Source organism: Typopeltis vanoorti, chromosome 13, assembly GCF_054136105.1.
Source record: "Typopeltis vanoorti isolate ZY-2024b chromosome 13, IOZ_Tvanoo_1.0, whole genome shotgun sequence".
NCBI classification, from domain to species: domain Eukaryota; kingdom Metazoa; phylum Arthropoda; class Arachnida; order Uropygi; family Thelyphonidae; genus Typopeltis; species Typopeltis vanoorti.
In genome coordinates this window covers 114,812,070-114,832,175 of record NC_143561.1, presented here as the reverse complement: position 1 = coordinate 114,832,175, position 20,106 = coordinate 114,812,070, and the positions used below count along the sequence as shown (strand labels likewise).

The following is a 20,106-nucleotide window of genomic DNA, read 5'->3' as shown; positions in this document are numbered from 1 at the left end:
TTCTTGAATATCCTCCAAGCTGCATTGACCTCCTTTCCAGTTAACTCCTCATTCCATGCTACACCTGAGTGATGTTTTCAAAAAAAAAAAAAAAAAAAGCGAAACAGCAGTAAACTGAGGCATGTTTGTTCTAAAATGCAAACATGCTTTTTGGATACTCCAAAATGCTTGGAGTATCATACACTTGGTGCTGCACTAGGACTAGGATTAGATAATATAGTTTTCCCATGCTTCAGAGACCAAACATGACACTTTAAGATATTTCAGGCATCCAATAAAGAAAATAGTGGTTTTGCAACAAATGTCATCTAACACCTAAAGACATTTATAAACAACAACAACACCTATAGTGAGATTCAAATTCACAACAGGTAATAATAGATAACAATAAATCAAAAATAATAATAGACCCACTAGATATCAAAGTTTAGCATACATATACCCAAGAGGTACCAGATTTTCTTGGTTTTCAGTGAATTAAATTGCAAACAGAAGGTCATGATGTCATCCATTTTGTGTGAGATGACTTGCCTGGAAAAGCAGTTAGGGAGAAGATTAGTCAACAAAAGACTGAATGAATGCCTACATCTTAGAAATTGTCATGCAGTTATTTTTGTTATCATGCTTAGATCTTGGCTTTTCCCTGGGTCTTTTTTCCTTTCCAGTTAACCATTCTCTTTAAGTGATGATACTACCTACTCTGCTCACCCATACCTGAATGCTGGAAAAGTCAAGTTCCTTTTTAATATGATTTTGTCATTGATGCCATCTACTCACTCCACTAATCTTTCTCAGAACTCTCTTATTTGGTCTTTGATCAACTGTTTTACTTCTAACCCAGCTCCATAAGGTAAAACTGGTTTGAACAATGCAAATAGCTAGTTTAATGCTTTGAAAAATTCCATTACTTCTCTCTTATTCATTTGAGTCCCACAATACTGGCACTGTTTACTGATCCATGTTTAATTTGCCATTATCATTAAGAATTATGCCTTAAAAAACATCCTGTTTTACTTCTATAGTTTCTAAACAATAAATTACATGATAACCACAGTAATTAACTTTAATGAAATGAAAGTACAGATATTCATCATCATCATCATCAAATTCCTGCCATGTACCCTCAAGGGGTGTACAGGATATGATAGTACTACATGAAAAAAATTACATCATTATTAATTTCCTATCTATAATTTTCCTCCAAATCAGTCTGTTACTTGTCAACACTCCAACATTATTAGATCTTATATTTCTATCGTCTAAAGCACTTTGTACCGTATCAATCCACCTATATCTTGGTCTTCCTCTGGGTCGTTTTGCTGCCAACCTGGCAGAGAACACTTGTTTTGCTAATTTTCTTCGCCCATTCTGTTTAAATGACAACACCACCTGAGATTATCTCTGCTAATGCATTCCTGGATGCTGACAATGTCAAGTTCTTTCCTAATTTCCTCATTTTTAAAATGATATTACCATTGATGCCATCTGTTCATGCCTATAATCTTTCTCAGGACTCTCATATCTGCGGTCTATAGTCTTTGGTCAAGTGTTTTACTTCTGACCCAGCTCTCAGATCCATAAGTTAAAACTGGTTTGAACATTGTCTTGTATACAGCTAATTTAGTGTTCCGACTAATTTCTCTCTTATTCCATATGAATTTATTCAATTGACTTCCCACCATATCTACTTTGCTCATTCTGTTGTCTATTTCTATATTCAATTTACCATCTTCAGTAAAAATCGTGCCTAAATAGCTGAAATGTTTTACTTGTTCCACAGGTTCTCCATTCACAACACAGTTGACATTTTCAATGATTCTGCCTATTTTCATTGTCTTTGTCTTTTTATTGCTGACCTTCTTACCATATCTATTACAACAGGTATTGAATTTAGTCAGAGAATCTTGCAGACTTGTAGCAGATTTATTTAGAAGGATAACATCATCCGCATAAAGCAAAGAGCTGACATTAACATCTCCAATTTTGATATCATGTTTAATACCACTTTCCTTCATAATGTGATCCATATAGATAATGAATAACAGAGGGGATAATGTACATCCTTGTCTCACACCAGATTTAACATTAAACCATCTTCCTGTACTTCCTTCAATTCTAACTGCTGACTTACAACTCAAATAAAGACTAGTATTGCTTGATATAATGCCCCATTGACACCATATAACTGCAGCGCATTGAATAGCTTCTCTCTTGGCACCTTGTCATATGCCTTTCCAGATCGACAAAACTTAAATACAGATCTTTGTTATATTCCCATGCTTTCTCGACTATTTGTCGTAAAGTGAAGATCTGATCCTGACAGCCTCTATTTGGCCTGAATCCAGCTTGTTCTTCACCAAGCTTTTCTTCCACAATTCTTCTCAACCATTTCTCAAGTATACTTGCATAGATCTTGCCAGGAACACTCAGTCAGGAAATACCTCTGTAATTCTCACAACAGTTTTATTTCCCTTTTTATATATGGGTACTATGAGAGCTCTACTCCAATCATCGGGAATTCGTCCCTGTGTCCAGGCTTTCTGAACTATGCAGTGCAGCCACTGTAAGACTCTTATACCACCATACTTCAGCATTTCTGGTAGAATATCATTTACTCCTGCTGCCTTTCCACATTTCAAACCTATGATGGCTTTTTTCTACTTCAAGTATGGATATGTATTCCTGCCTGCATGCCTGGTCAGTGTTTTTTACCACTGTGCTGTCATCACTGCTTGTTTCATTTAGCAGTTTTTCAAAGTAATTACTCCATACTTCAAGGATATCTTTTTTCTCTGGTTTTTATGTCACCTTTATCATCTCTAATTCCTTTTATAGCACTCTTTCCTCCTTTCTTAAGCTTCTTCAACAACCTCCAGAATATATTACCACCTTCTTGATATTTATTTTCTATAATCTTGCCAAAGTCTTCCCATGACTTTTGTTTAGCTAGTTTTACACAGTGTTTAGCAATCTTGCATTCATCTCTATATTCTCTAAGAGCACAAGCTGACTTATTTGACAGGAACTTTTGGTATGCTTTCTTCTTTTCCTTCACTGCCTCTTTAACTTCCTGTGTCCACCAGGGAGTTCTGATTTTTTTATCCTTACAGACAACCTCACCACATGCCTCTCTGGCAGAATCAGTCAATGTGTAAAACTAGCTAAACAATTTTATCCTGCTCAAAACTAAATAGTGATCACTTCCAATTTCAAATCCTCTGTACACTCTGGTGTCCTGCACCAGGGAGAAAACATCACTATCAACAATAACATAGTCAATGAGACTTTTCTTATTCTTAGCCTCTTCTCTCCATGTGAATTTGTGCACATTTTTATGTTGGAACATTGTGTTAGTAATAACCAGTCCATGTCCTGAGCAGAAATCCAACAGATATTTGCCATTATTATTAGCTTTGCTCTTTTCTCCAAATTTTCCCAAAATATTTTTGTATGTCTCACAATCATTTCCTACTCTGCTATTTAGATCCCCAACAAGGACCAACTTTTCATTTTTCATTGTGTCAGTTGCTTTTTCTAAAGCCTCAAAAAATTCCTCCACTTCTACCTTAGTAGAACCTTCTGTGGGGCCATAGGCACAAATAAGTCTCATTGTCCAGTTCCCCATTCTCATATTTGTCCACATTACTCTACTCGAGACTGACTGCCATTCAAGAAGATTAGCCTCGTATTTTGTGTTGAATACTATTGCCTGAATATAGCATTTTGTATTTATTGCTCAGAAAGATCTCACTAGTTTTGGTCTTTTTTGTTTCAGTCACCCCTATTATGTCGATCTGGTACTTATCTAATTCCTCAGCTAGCTCCATTTCTTTGCCATTCAGGCTTCTTACGTTGATAGTACCGATCTTTAACTCTGGTGATGTTGAGTTGGGGTTTATTTTCAGATTTGTTCCAGTAGCTGACTTTTCGCTGTTCGCCCTGGTTCCCTGGCGAAAACAACGGGGGCCTTGTTTAACCAGGCGACGCCCCAGCCGGCATGAAATTTTGTCATGTTGTACCATCATTCTATATTTTGGTTTAACCAATAAGAATACAATTTGGTCGGCTAAACCCCAAATGCCAGCCCATCCTCTTCCATTCAGTATCCAAGTAGATACCCAACAGGGTGCACCATGAGAAGGTGAGGATTGGACATTAGGTCAGAAGCCCTGGTCGGTTCTTCGAATTCCTTTAAAGGCTATGTGGAGGTCTCCTCTCAGTTATACAGCTTTGACCCTTAAGCATAATAGTACATCATCAGTGCATAGAAACAAGCAAATCAAAGATATGGGAATACAAGTACTTACAGTGGTCGGTGGATTACCACCGCAACAGCCGGTGGTAATCCACCGACCACTGTAAGTGTGTGCTAGAAATTAATATTAATAAATAATATTATTAAGAACTATTTTTGATGGTTACATAAAATAAGAATCTCCCAAACTTTGGGGTGGGGAGAGAGAAGAGAGAAACAATTGTTCTGATTCAGATTTGGCTGATGTAAAAGGTTTGCAACTTTCTTTGAAAAGGCGTTCATTTTTAAGCCTGCTTCTATGAAGAAGACGAGCTTCATCCCACAAGATACTGTGTTTAGTGTCAACACTATGTTGTGCCATACCAGACTTTTGATTTCATGTATTCAATGTAATATTGATGTTCATTCTTCTTATTGTGCTATCTTCTATCGAAGGTCAGCGACCATCTTGGTGAACAAACTGCACTCTTGTGCTAATCTGAGCAGTTGTGCACTACTCTTTCCTGTCCACGTCTTGATGTTGTCAAACCATGATATTCTTTTTCTTCCTCTAGTTCCTTTGCCATCAATTCTTCCTACCAAAATAGTTTGTAGAAGTTGGTATTTGCTGTTTCTCATGATGTGACCAAGATATGATGTTTTTCGTTTCTTGATTATTTGACAAGATGTTTAGCTTTGCCAATGGATTTTAAGACATCTTCATTGGTAATTTTTTCTGTCCATGATATCTTTAGCATTCTTCTCTATAGCCACATCTCAAAGGCTTCGATTTTCTTGATGGTTGTCGCATTCAATGTCCATGTTTCAACTCCATAGAGCAGAATAGACCACACGTAGCATTTCTGCATTCGGCATCTGACTTCCATGTTTAGGTCTTTATTGCAGAATAGTGTTCTCATTTTCATGAAGGACTGCCATGCAACTTCAATCCTTGTCTTTATATCTATTTCTGGATCCCACCGTTCATTAAGCCAGCAACCAAGATATTTATATCTTGACACTTGATCAATATTTTTCCCATTGAGTGTCAGTTTCATTGATGAGGCTGGATGTTTGCTGATGATCATGTATTTTGTCTTGTTGATGTTTATATTTATTCCCATTCTTTGGCTTTCTATGTATACTCTGTCAACGAGTTTTTGGAGATCCATAATGTTATCTGCAATTAGCACGGTGTCATCTGCATATCGTAGGTTGTTAACAATCTTTCCATTTATTGTGATTCCCTCTGGACATTCTTCCAATGCTTTTTTAAAGATGACCTCTGCATATATGTTGAACAGGAGTGGTGAGAGCACACATCCTTGTCTCACTCCTCTTTTGATGTTAATATCACTGGTGGTAATGTTGTCTAATTGAACGGTAGCTGACTGATTCCAATAGAGATTTGTTATTAGTCTTATGTCTTGTTCGTCTAGCCTTATTTGTTAAAGGATTTCTATTAAGTTGGTGTGTCTGACTTTGTCGAATGCTTTTTCAAAATCTATGAAACACATAAAGACAGATTTCTGTTTTTCTATGCATTTTTGTATCAATATTTGGGTACAGAAAAGGGCCTCTCTAGTACCAAAACCATTCCGAAAGCCGAATTGTGTTTCACTTAGAGTTTCTTCACTTTTTCTATAAATGCGATTCTGAATTACTTTCAAAAATATTTTTAATGTTTGGCTCATTAGACTAATAAGTCTGAAGTCACCACAGGAATTCGCTTTGGGTTTCTTTGGGACAGTGATAAATGTAGATTTGAGCCAATCTGATGGAAATTCATCACTTTCATATATTTTATTAAATAGTTTTTCAAGAAGTTTGATGTTATCTGGTTCGATTAATTTTAAAAATTCTGTTTGCACACCATCTGGTCCACTGGCTTTTCCTGTTTTACTTGTTTGTATAGCATTCTCTATTTCGCATTTCATGATTGCTGGTCCTTGAATGTTATCTTTTATATTTATAGGCTTCTGTCTAGTATCATTGAAAAGTTCTGTTACATATTTTATCCAAATCTGTGCTTTATTCTCTTCTTCTAGAACTATTTTTCCATTTTCGTCTCTTAGAGACACTATTTGCTTTTTCCTCAGTTTTCCGGAAATTTCGTTGATTTTCTTATACAGATTGAAATTATCATGTTGTTTCTGAAGCAGTTCAATTTCAGTACATAAATTTTTCATCCAATTTTCCTTGGCTTCTTTTATTTTTTTCTTGATGATGTTATGTGTTTCTGTATACCTGGCTAGGTTTTTGTTTTTATACATTCTTCTTGTATCAATAAGAGAAAGAATCTCATCTGTCATCCATTCCTGTTGTTTTATATTATTCACATAACCTACTTCTTCAATACTTGTTGTTACGATGGCATTCTTTAAGCTATTCCAAAGAGATTCCACACTTTTATTTTCTTCTATGTTAATCTGTTGTAATCGCAGGTTAAGCTGTGTCTTGGCACTTTTATTTATGTTCGGGTCTTTCAGTTTTTCTACATCAATTTTCTTTTTCTTCTTTTGTGAATTTTTAGCTGATTTTAATCTAAGACGTACTTCTGCAACTATGGGATTGTGGTCTGATGAGATATCTGCTCCAGGATAAGTCTTTGCACTCTTTATACTACTGTGGAATCTTTTATTTATCAGTATATAATCAATTTGATTTCTGACAATATTATGTTGGTTATCTTGAGGTGATTTCCAAGTGTACAGTCTTCTTGGTGGAAGTTTAAACCAGGTATTTGCTATTGTTAGATCTTCTTCCTGACAGAATTAGACTAGGCGATCTCCTCTGTCGTTTCTGGTGCCTAAGCCATGTTCGCCAACAATTTCTCCATCACCCCCCTCTTCCCACTTTTGCATTGAAGTCACCCATCACTATGTTTATATCATGTTTCTTTGTTAGGTTTTTAATCTCTTTTAGGTGTTCATAAAACTCTTCAACATCTTCTTCACTTTTGTCAGCTGTGGGTGCATAAGCTTGGATGATATTTATGTTAACGGGGTTTCCCTTAAGTTGTAACAGCATTATCCTTTCAGAAAATGGAATCCAATTTATTACTGATTTATTGATTTCTTCATCTACTATTACAGCTACACCATGTCGATGTTTGTTCTCATCATTCCCAGAGTAATACATTGTCATATTATCTTGTTGACATTTTCCAGATCCTGGCCATCTTGTCTCGCAAATTCTCAAAATCCGGATGCCCAGCCTCTTCATTTCTCTTGTGGCATTTCTTAATTTGCCAGCTTCATACAGAGTTCTGACATTCCAAGTTGCAATTTTAAAAGTGGACACCATTTTGAGCCCAGAGATTCTTCGCACCCCTGTCCCATTTAAGGGACGCCGGGAACTTGGGGCCAATTGTAAGGGTTTGCTCGCCGATGTTTATTAATTCTTTTTTTCCACAGTATGGCCTGTCTGCCCAAAGTGTGTTAGATACATTCACAAAGTAAATGGCAGCTAATGATAGAGGTGACAGTTTGTCTTTTTTAGATGGCAACAGATGAGAACTTTTGTTGATAGGAAAATATGTGGGAATGAGAGATGATACTTCTTCAAAATTCTACCAATCGGTTCAGAGATGCCAGAAATATAAAGGATTGAAACCATGTGGTCTGTTGAAAAATCCTGAGGTGTTAGAACATAGAAGTCAGTTATCTGCTGGATTTGATTAGGATTGTAACTACTAAATTCCATTAACGTTTTGATAGTGAGAAGTTCCTGTTGTAAGCTTCAGGGAGAGGAACACACATTATGTGCTCTATTAATTAAAGACTTGATAACACCAATTTTTTGGGCGGTGTGATGAGCAGACTTTTGAGGAAAGCATCTGCCAGTAAAGGAAGGTTTTCAATAAACACTGGTTGATAAATTACTGGAGGTTTATCAACCAGTGTGTATCAATAAATTACTGAAGGTTTATCAATTTATCAATTATCGGAGGTTTATTACCTCCGGTAATTGATAAGTGTCAAAGCTGTATAACTGAGAGGAGACCTCCACATAGCCTTTAAAGGAATGCAGAGAACCAACCAGGGCTTCTGACCTAATGTCCAATCCTCACTTTCTAGTGGTGCACCCTGTTAGGTATCTACCTGGATACAGAATGAACGAGGATGGGCTGACAATTTGGGATTTAGCTGACCAAATTGTATTCCTATTGGCTTAAACCAATAAAATGGTACAACATGACAGAATTTCATGCTGGCTGGAGCATCGCCCGGTTAAACAAAGCCCCCATTGGTTTCTCCAGGGAACCAGGGCAAACAGCGAAAAGTCAGCTACTGGAACAAATCTTAAAACACACCCCAACTCAACATCACCAGCGTTCAAGATCGGTACTATCAGTATAAGAAGCATGAATGGCAAAGAAATGGAGCTAGGTGAGGAATTGGATAAGTACCAGATCGACATAATAGGGATGATTGAAACAAAAAAGACAAAAACTGGTGAGATCTTTCTGAGCAATAAATATAAAATATTATATTCAGGCAATGACAGTCAAGAAAAAGAAAGAGTAGCCATAGTATTCAACACTAAATACGAGGCTAATCTTCTTGAATGGCAGGCAATTTCAAGTAGAGCGATGTGGGCAAATATCAGAATGGGGAACTGGACAATGAAACTTATTTGTGCCTATGGTCCCACAGAAGGTTGTACTAAAAGCAACTGACACAATGAAAAATTAAAAGTTGGTCCCTGTTGAGGATCTAAATTGCAGAGTAGGAAATGATTGTCAGGCATACAAAAATATTTTGGGAAAATTTTGAGAAAAGAGCAAAGTTAATAATAATGGCAAATGCCTGTTGGATTTCTGCTCAGGACATGGACTGGTTATTACTAACACAATGTTCCAACATAAAAATGTGCACAAATTCACATGGAGAGAAGAGGCAAGGAATAAGAAAAGTCTCATTGGCTATGTTATTGTTGATAATCATGTCTTCTCCTTAGTGCAGGATACTAGAGTGTACAGAGGATTTGAAATTGGAAGTGATCACCATTTAGTTTTGAGCAGGATAAAATTGAATATTGAAAAGAAGAACATGTAAGAAAGTTTTAAAGCAAATAAAAGTTGAGCACCTCTCAGATGTGAACTGTAGACTAAAATACACAAACATTATTGAAGAAAAAATGAAAGAGTTTGAGAACATGAACCAAACCTTGGGGATTCAGTGGCAAGCCCTGAATAAAACATTGATTAATTCAGCCAGGGAGGCATGTGGTGAGGTTGTCTGCAATGATAGAAAAATCAAAGTTATGGGAAGACTTTTGATAAGAACATAGAAAATAAATATCAAGAAGGTGGTAAAATATTCTGGAGGCTGTTGAAGAAGCTCAGTAAAAGCTTGTGAAGAGTGCTGTAAAAGGAATTAGAGATGAAATGATGACATGAAAACTGTTGAAAAAGGTATCCTTGATATATGGAGTAATTACTTCGAAATATTGCTAAACAAAACAGTCAGTGGTAGCACAGTGGTAAAAAACACTCAAAAGGCATGTAATCAGGAATACATATCCATACTTGAAGTACAAAAAGCCATCAAAAGTCTGAAATGTGGAAAGGCAGCTGGAGTAGATGATATTCGACAAGAAATGATGCTCAAGTATGGAGGTATAAAAGTCTTACAGTGGCTACACTGCAGAAGGCCTGGACAGAGGAACGAATTTCAGATGATTGGAGTAGAGCTCTCATAGTACCCATATGTATATATATATTTTAAAAAATATAGATTTAATGACTTAAAAACCGAGGTAACTTATAAATTTTTTATGAGAATAATACAACTAGTTTCGGCTTATAACAGCCTTCATCAGGTATTCATTAAAGAAAGAGAATAGTAATAAACATTGAAGCATCTAAAAAATTGAAAATTACAGGTAAAAATTGCAACACATAATTGAAACAAAAATTTATTATTGTTTAATTTATATACACCTGGATATTTTAGGTTGTGATGAATAGATTTTGGATGGCTGATAAGAGAACGGATTTTTGGAAGTGTGGTGAAGAACGTCCTGATGTTGTATTTTTTAAGGACCTTAGCCAATTTGTTAGAGACTGTGCTAATGTATGGGATGGAGATGCTATCTTTAAAATTATTATTAGTTTCTGTGGTGCACTGTCTAGGAGGATCCAGAAGAAATTTCTTAATCGTTTTTTCGGAGTATCCATTTTGTTTAAAGATAAGAGATAGGTGATTTATTTCTTTTTGGAGTTCATCCGGTTCATTCAAAAGAGAGCGTACTCTGTGTCCTAAGGTAGATATAGTTCCAGGTTTCTGTGGTGGGAAATGATGAGAATGACTATGCAGATATCTATTGGTATGAGTAGGTTTCCTGTATATATGAATGACTATGCAGATATCTATTGGTATGAGTAGGTTTCCTGTATATAGAGATTTTTAATCTTTCAGAACATCGTGTAATCATTACATCCAGGAAAGGTAAGGAGTTATTTTGTTCTAGATCAGCAGTAAATTTTATATTAGGATGTTGGTTGTTAAGATGATGAAGAAAATCTATGAGGGATATGCGTCCGTGACTCCATATAATGAAAATATCTGTACTTTCATTTCATTAAAGTTGACTATTGTGGTTATAGTGTAATATGTTGTTTATAATCATGCCACAGACACCTTTAAAGATTAGTTCTATAGATTCTTCCATTCAGGATGTTTTTTTTTAAAATATCTGATTCATACATGTGAACAGTTGAAAGACCTATAGCACATCAATGCTGTGTGTGGATAAGAGGGTAAGAAGAAAGATGGAGTCTGTTTACATTTTTTTTTTTTGAACAGATGAAGGCTATATTCTTTTAGAAAGGCACTGCATGTGTGGAAGAATGTTCCAGAGAACAGAAATAGATAGAATGAAAGAGGAGGCAGAGAAATTGGTTAACAATAACTCTTGTTCTTATGTTTTTGGAGGAAAGTGTAGGAATAATAATAACCAGTTCGGCAGCACCATGTGTCTGAGAAAGTGTCTGTAGACTTATGCAGAAACTGAACTTCTATGGGCGAGGGATTGAAGTGGATCTGTAAGAGGGGGAGGATCATTAATTAACCAGATTGCCCTCTTTTGGATAGCATCAAGCAATCTTAAAGAGAATTTTGGTGCACCACTCCAAATATGTGAGCCATATTCCAAGGTTGTGTGGATTTCGGATTTGTATACAGTTAGCAGCTGTAAAAGTGTGAAGTGAAGTAGTGTCTTGAGCAGGAAAGTACACAGTGTTTTGGCAGCTGCAGAAGCTATAGTTTATATGTGTTTGTGCCAGACAAGATCAGAAGTGTAGGTCAGTGCAAAAAGGAAATCTGATCATATTTGATCGGACTGTCCTTCCCCAATCAAATGTAGTTATGGAATTAGGTTAATGACATTGATCATGATGGATCTTGATGGGTTCTAGCAGTTGGGCACTACAACAATTGTCAAATGAAAAGCAGGAATGGGATAGGATTTGGGGTCTTTGAGAGCAGGTCATTTATATGTAGGCAAAAGAGAGAGAGAGAGAGAGAGTATGTGAAGTTACAGAACCCTGTGGGCACTCCTGCACTAGTGGGAAATCTGAAGAGAGGAAACTATCCATAATGGCTCATAGTGAACAACCAGTGAGAAAGTTAATGATCCAGTTGCAAAGGGTGGATGGCAGACTATACAATGGCAGCTTGCAAAGTGTGCCTCTGAAAAATGACCACATGAGATTTTCTGAATTTTTCCATGGCTTGAGTCTAAATATGGTTGGTGAAGGCTAGAAGATTGGCTGTGGATTGAGAGTGGTGGAATCCATATTGCTCATTACTGATTAGCTGGTAAGTCTCCAGGTGCTGCAGAAGTTGGCTGTTGATGACCTTCTTTGTAGTTTTAGAGAGAACAGAAGTGAGAGCAATTATATGATAGTTTGTTGGCTGACTTTTATCACCTTTCTTTGGAATGGGCTAGTTGTGGGCCTCTTTCCATGCTATCGGAGAGATACTAGTTGAATATTATTATACAGTATCTGCATGGAGTCTGGAGACTTATGTTATGAGAGACTGAGTAAAAGACATAGATGGATTGATACAGTAAAAAGTGCCTTATAAGACAGAAATATAAGATATATAAGATTTAACAAATTAATTTGGATAAAAATTGTTGATCTGAACTTGGTAATGGTCTAACTTTTTCATGCAATACTATCATAATATCCTGCACCCCCCCCCTTAAGGGTACATATCTTGGCACCTTTGTCACATGCCTTTTCCAGATATTCCAGCTATTTGTCTTAAAGTGAAAATCTGATACTGACATCCTCCATTTAGCTTGAATCCAGCTAAATGGAGGATGTCAGTATCAGATTTTGGCTATTAAGTAAACTTGCATAAATATTATCAGGAACACTGAGTTGGGAAATACCTCTGTACTTCTCGCATTCAATTTATTTCCATTTTTAATACTATCTCATAAATACTATGAGAGCTCTGCTCCAATCATTCGGAATTCAACTCTTTGACCAGGCATTCTGATTTATGCAATGCTGCTACTGTAAAATTTTTATACCTCCATATTTGAGCATTTCTGGTAGAATTTCATCTACTCCAGCTGACTATCTACATTTAAGGTTTTTGATGGCTTTTTTCTACATCAAGTATGGATACGTATTCCTGACTGCATTCCTGTTGGTAGCTTTCTGCCACCATGCCAGTGCTGCTTGTTTCCTTTAGCAGTCTTTCAAAGTAATAACTCCAGACATTTAGAATATTTTTTGCGACAAATCACACTACACCTGCTACCAAGCAGATGGACAGGTGTGGTTGTCACAGATGCCCATTGAATGTCACTTACTAGAGTGCAAACCCCTAACTCTGAAATTCAGTGGTGGTGTGATGGCATTTTCCTGCTTTGGCCTCAGACCTCTGTTGATGCCATGGACATTGAACTCTGAGAGGTATATGAACATTCTGGACAATGAAATGTTACTACTCTGCAGCATGTCTACACAACTGACCATTGTCTCTTTCAGCATGACAATGTGCACCATGTCATACGGTTGCTGCTGTTACTGCTTGATTTATGGATGTGAATGTCACCACACTTGATGACCTACACAGAGCCCTGATCTCAAATCCTGTTGAACATCTGTGGGATGAAATGGAGCATCGGGCAAGGTCAAGAGATGTCTGCCCCATAACAGTCCAGGACATTACATGCCTACATGAAGAATGCTCCAAAATTCCCACTGATCGTCCTTTTATGCTTGTGGAAAGTATGCTCTGTAGGATTGCTGTAGTCATCACAACAGAAGGAGATCCTACATCTTATTAAAGTTACTGTGGTGTCTGTTGACTTCTTTCCAAGCAGTGTGTGTATGTGTGTGTGTATATATATATATATATATGAGGGATGAGAAAGTAAGTTCCATTTTTAATCTTTTAACTGCAGCACTGTGATCGCAATGGTGCGCATACATGCTGAGTTTGTTGATTCCTTAGAAAGGCGTTGGTACCATTTTCAGACATTCTCAGTGCTTATGCTTCTTGGTGTGTGTTTATAATGTCTAAGAAAATCTAATCGCCCACCGCATGTAAAATCGAATCACCTGCTGCATGTGAAATTAGGCCAGTTATCCATTTCTTGAATGCGAGAACGTTAAAACAGCTGAAATTCATCAGCAAATTATTGAGGTTTATGGAGAACACGCAATGAGTGATTCAATGGTACGAAGATGGGTAAGACTTTTTAACAAAGGACAGGTATGCACGATGATGAATGGAGCAGGCGACCATCTTTAGTGACTGATGATTTGGTGTTCAGTTGAAGAGAAGATTCGACAGAATGGGGGATTCACTATGACATCACTCTCACTGCAATTTCCAGAGGTTTCATGTTCATGTCTTCATGAAATTGTGTCGGAGAAACTGAATTATCGGAAATTGTGTGCACGCTGGGTGCCAAAGTTGCTTATAGAACAATACAAAGTGAATCGGCTGGGTAGTGCATTGGAATTCTTGACACGCTATCATGAGAATGGCGATGCTTTCCTGAGCAGCTTGTCACCAGGGATGAGACTTGGGTGTCACATGCAATCCCTGAATCCAAACAACAGTCCATGGAGTGGAGACATACCTCATCACCAGTCAAGACAAAATTGAAGAAAACGGTTTCCACTTGGAAAATCATGTGCACTGTGGTTTGGGACAGACAAGGGATTTTGCTGGTAGACTTCTGACCCAATTTCCTTGGGTCAAAGCTCCACAATCAACGCGAATATGTACTGCCAAACCCTTAAGAAACAACGACGTGGCATGCTTACCAGGGACATGGTTTTGATTCATGATAATGTCCGCCCACACAGCAACTACTCACCACCTAAAGCTAGGAACAATTCCATCATTTCCCATATAGACCTGACCTTGCGCCAAGTGACTTTCACCTGTTCAAACATCTGAAATCTTTCCTCGGTGCCAGCGGTTTCAAGGCGACAAGGTCAGAGAAGAAGTCAGTACATGGTTTGCATCACAGGCGGCAGGCAACCTTTTACGACGAAGGTATACATCTCTTGGTGCCCCATTATGATAAGTGCCTGAACAATGACGGAAATTATGTAGAAAAGTAGTGAAAGATGTCTACTTTAATTTCCAATAAAGTTTTTTTGTAAGTATATTTTTGTTTCTCTGACAGCCCATCGGAATACTTTCTGAACGTCCCTCGTATACATGTTAATATCAAAGTGCACAATATTTATATATCCATATTAGTAATAAACATTAGATTAAAAATATGAGTTCAAAGTAGTATTTCCAAGAATTTTGACAACTGTAGACCATCATTATGATTTAGATTATGTTGACTGCAAAGAGCTTCATAGCATTCCTTGAACAGTCTAAAATTGGAACTTACGTGAAGAATTTTTGTGTTGTTCCACATGATCCTGTGGCTAGTAGAAATTCCAGGTTCTGTAAGACCAAATTTCTCAGCTTGGAAAGAAAACATCAGACATTCACAGTATGACCCATCTGGCCAAAATAGGATAGGCTGTAGGAACAAGGAATCTGGTACACTGCCAGATGAGCAAAGAGAAAGTCTATCCTTGATGCCAGGATACCAAATCTTGTTTGTTAACTTTGAAATTGTCTATAATTGGAACTTACGTGAAGAATTTTTGTGTTGTTCCACATGATCCTGTGGCTAGTAGAAATTCCAGGTTCTGTAAGACCAAATTTCTCAGCTTGGAAAGAAAACATCAGACATTCACAGTATGACCCATCTGGCCAAAATAGGATAGGCTGTAGGAACAAGGAATCTGGTACACTGCCAGATGAGCAAAGAGAAAGTCTATCCTTGATGCCAGGATACCAAATCTTGTTTGTTAACTTTGAAATTGTCTTGAAGTCAAAATTTTTAAACTTTTGAGATGTGTTCATAATCTTTGATGTAAGTAATGGAAATTATCTTGTTATCTGATGATGAACTATTAGGAAGAGAGTAATTATCTAAGATGTTTAGATGGTAAATAGCCATCTCATCTCGTCTTCTTTATACCCTCTTTTACCTTGCGGTGTCAAGGGTTCATTGATCATCGGACCTCAATCCGTTTACAGGATAAGGTGGTCAGCCCTATGTCCCAGTATATCCAATGGCCTGTAGTGTTAAGTTCTCAAGGCCAGTTTGCCTGCTTTGCGGGATGAAAAACCCCAGAATAAAATGAGGAAAAAACCCTGCTGTCCACGCCCAAGACTGGCTAACTTGGCTATGGCTGAGGAAGATCCTTCAGCTCCTCACGTCACCGACGGGAATCGAACCTAGGACACTCCTTCCCCAGACATATGGTTGCGAAGTGCATAGCCACTAGGCTAACCGCTAGCCATTAAGTATAATATTGCCTTTAATCCTTTGTAATTCTAGTCTGAGTGCCCTCAGAAGAGCACTCGATATGCTATGGCAAGAGTTTTGATAATTCCGAATATTTGTAAAATGTAATGCATAGTCCTGGAGAATGTATCTTTCCATGATTGCAGGTTTCTTATAAACAGAAAAGCTGAATGAGCCATCAGCTTTCCTTTTTACAAGTGAATCTAGGAAAGGAAGCACTCCATTTTCTTTTACTAACATAAATTTTATTCTTGGGGAAATGTTGATTTTAATTAAAAATCTGTATTTTTCATTGCCCCAAGTAAGGGACAAGGAGTAATAGTAGTAAAGAGTGATTCTTTCAAATGTTCTGCAGAGTAACCTTCCACCCATTTATACAGAATATATATAAATGCTTTATATTCAATACAGTACTTTATTTTTCCTTACATAATTTACATGTATAGTCAGTTCATTATAAACTCTATACACATCAGGAACTGAGAGAGGAAGAATTTGGTCTTCATGGGAACAGATAAGGGCAGCCACTTTCAAAGGGGGGTCTGAAAGCAATACAGGAATTTTTTATTTAAATTCTGGCAATTTTGTTAACATATCTTGGAGGGAATAGTGATTGCATTACTATAATCCATATATAGTGAAGGTCAAATGTTGTGTGTGTGTTTGGGGAGGGGGGAAAATAATTAAGTATCTTGCTAATTACATTTGAATTGTAGCCATTGGATAAAGTGTGGATATTTTAAGTTCAGCAGTGATGGAAGAGGTTGAAAGTTTTTTCCCACTTGGTTAGACTATAATAAATTTAGTTTAATCCTTTATCCAAGTGTAAGCAAACAAAGTTTGCACCTGAAGTATCTTCAGGACTGAGGCAACTTGTGGTAAAGGTGAACCAAGCTCTCATCACTACTTGTTTTAGTATCTCGTATAATGCTATGCATTAAGGGAAGGGCCACTACCCAGACCTTTATTCGACCTTTATTGAGGTCTCGTCAGTGGGAGCCAGACCCAGAGGTGGTGATACTAAGGTGGAAGCAATGGAGAAGTCATTACCTATACGAGTTGCCAAAAGGTGTCTCACCTTATTATTAAATTACTCTGGATTTAGAGAAAGATGTTGGAAGTTTTTCCCCACTTGGTTAGACTATAATATGGGAGATACTAAGACAAGTAGTGATGAGAGTTTGGTCCACCTTTACCACGAGTTGCCTCAGTCCTGAAGATACTTCAGGTGCAAACTTTATTTGCTTACACTTGGATAAAGGATTAAACTAAATTTATTATAGTCCTTTAATGCATAGCATTAAGGGACTATAATACATAGCATTATACATGTCTGCAAGGAGATGTGCTTTGCATTATGGGAGATACTAAGACAAGTAGTGAGGAGAGCTTGGTCCACCTTTACCATGAGTTGCCTCAGTCCTGAAGATGTTTCAGGTGCAAACTTTGTTTGCTTACACTTGGATGAAGGATTAAACTAAATTTATTATAGTCTAACCAAGTGCAAAATAAACTTCCAACATCTTTCTCTAAATCTAGAGTAATTTAATAATAAGGTGAGACACCTTTTGGCAACTCATATAGGTAAATATGACTTTTCCATTGCTTATATCTTAGTATCGTTGCCTCTGGATCCCACTGATGAGACCTCAATAAAGGTCGAAATCTGTCTGGGTAGTGGCCTTTCCCTTAATGCATAGTATTGTACATGTCCGCAGGGAGATGTGCTTTGTATTATGGGAGATACTAAGACAAGTAGTGATGAGAGCTTGGTCCACCTTTACCACGAGTTGCCTCGGTCCTGAAGATACTTCATGGTGCAACGGGATGGAAGAGCTTTAATGAAACAGATTGATGGCTCTAGTTAGCATTATTTTAGAGTAATAGTATTATTTTAATAATATTATCTTGTTGGGGGCAGTGTGGTGTTATTAATGAAACATCAAATGTAACATTAAAGTGAAGTAAAGCGTCTTTTAAATGTATAAAAGCCATTAAATTAGTTAATATGCAAGCTGCTGACCATTTATTGCTTAAATGAAAAGACAAGTTGCTTGTAGGCCATACTGCCTAATAGAAAATGAAAGATGAGATATGTATGCAAGAGAAACATAACTTTGGCACCCCCCCCCCCAAGTTTTACACTTTTGTTTCAATGGAATGATATTATGCATCTTATTTTAATGTGTGATATGACTATCATGATTTATAAAGCCCATGTCTAATGTTATTAAGAGGTCACCTAGTTCCTATAAAGAATATATTCATTACAATAATAAATAATAATGAACCCTTTCAGGGGTGTTCCGAATTATGGGATCCAGATCCCCTAGATCCATATGAAAAAGACAACTATTGGCAAAAATGCCTATAAACAAATTAATTTCAAATAATCTTTTATTTGAAACCCCCATGGAGTCCCAAGACTTATCACAGAGACCACCCACATTACCTTGCAAATATCTGTTAACTAGATGTGTCCTCTGACCATTTTTTTTTCCTCAGAAAGAAATAAGTATTCTTTTTTGGGAAGAAAAATCCCTACTATTTAACATATGAGGTCTCCAGACTCATTTTCAGTTTAAAAGCCCTGGTAGAGTTTTATTTATTTATTTTTTTTTCATACTTGCTTTCAGATTTTAAATACATTGAAAAATTGCCAAAATAGTTTAGATTTTTTTTATTTAACATTAAAAAAAGATATATTCTGGTGACAATTATGAATATGATGTTAACAAATACTAATTTTGTATGGAGAAAGTGAAAAAGATTTAAAAAAAGGTGCAGTAAGCATGAATATAATGAATAATTATATTCATGAATGCATAAATTCATAATGAACAGTTATGAGGAAATGCTTCTTTTTTTTATGTTGTGGCAATACACAAATGGTTGGTTGGTTAACCTACAGTATATTAGTACTTTGTGTGGGGGGAGAGGGGGATTTGAGAATGCAGGAAACTGCTTGCATTAGATTTGAAGGCCTGTGCATCCCTAATACCATTTAGCTGCACTTTGCATGCAGAAGGAATTTACCTAGTCCTGTCCTCCTTACAAAAACGTATTTTTCTATGGAAATTATTGATTAGCTATGAAAATAAAGTAGATCATAGATTTATTTGAAAGATCTCATTGGAGCTTAAAAGTGTATTGTACTCTTACACAGGCACTGTCAGGAATTCTAGGTGCTGTTGTACTACAAGCAGCCCTTTCTTCACTAGGGTGGTTTGGATCATTCTGTGTTATTGCCAGCTTAGCATTTATAAGTAAGTAGATCTATATTCTTTACAAAGTGTAATAATTTCTCATAATACTCATATTCATAAAATATTAGTAATTACAAATAATAGTGGTAATTCAACTTTTTAAAGCAATATGCTATTAAAATATAAGACTTATTATTGTTTATGTGACCATAGGTTTTTTAATTACTATATATGTTCATATAATAACGCCGACCAGTTTCACTAGCAACTGTCTAGCTTCCTCAAGGCTTGAATGGTAAACACACAAAAAAGTGATTTTCAACATGTCAGATTACTGCCTTTCAAAACATGAATCCGATATCCTAAAGAAAGGTTTAAACTTTTCAATCACATCCCAAAAATGGACTTTATTTGTGGAATTGAAAAAGGTCTTCACCCTCTCCCAGAGGCTATAGCTAACAATATTAAATTTCAAAGCTCAATCATCCTGGCCACAGCTAAACAACCCAAACTTAACACCACTCCTTATGACAGGAAAGCAATTCGTAACTTGAGAAATAACAAAGAGATTATAATCACTAAAGCTGATAAGGGGAACTCCACAGTCATTCTTAACTCAAAGGACTATTTCAAGAAGATAAACGATTTATTTTCAGACAGTTCCACATATAAAATTCTCAACAAAGATCCTACCATGACAAATCATGAGACAAACCGCCTGATCTGCAATATGAGCACTTGGCCTGAGGAATTGAAAAGAAAAATTAAATCCTTATATCCCATTACTCCTAGACTTTATGG

The 20,106-nt window shown here is 36.7% G+C and overlaps 1 protein-coding gene across 3 annotated transcripts in view; it reads left to right on the top strand.

Moving 5' to 3' along the window:
• LOC150100482 (apicoplast pyruvate carrier 1-like) overlaps positions 1 to 20,106 on the top strand; it is a 227,937-nt gene that overhangs the window by 190,261 nt on the left and 17,570 nt on the right. For all 3 annotated transcript variants that reach the window (XM_090402955.1, XM_090402954.1, XM_090402956.1), the window contains exon 10: positions 19,266 to 19,365. In XM_090402955.1, coding sequence (XP_090259081.1) covers positions 19,266 to 19,365 — 100 coding nt within the window. The remainder of the gene's footprint in view (positions 1 to 19,265; positions 19,366 to 20,106) is intronic.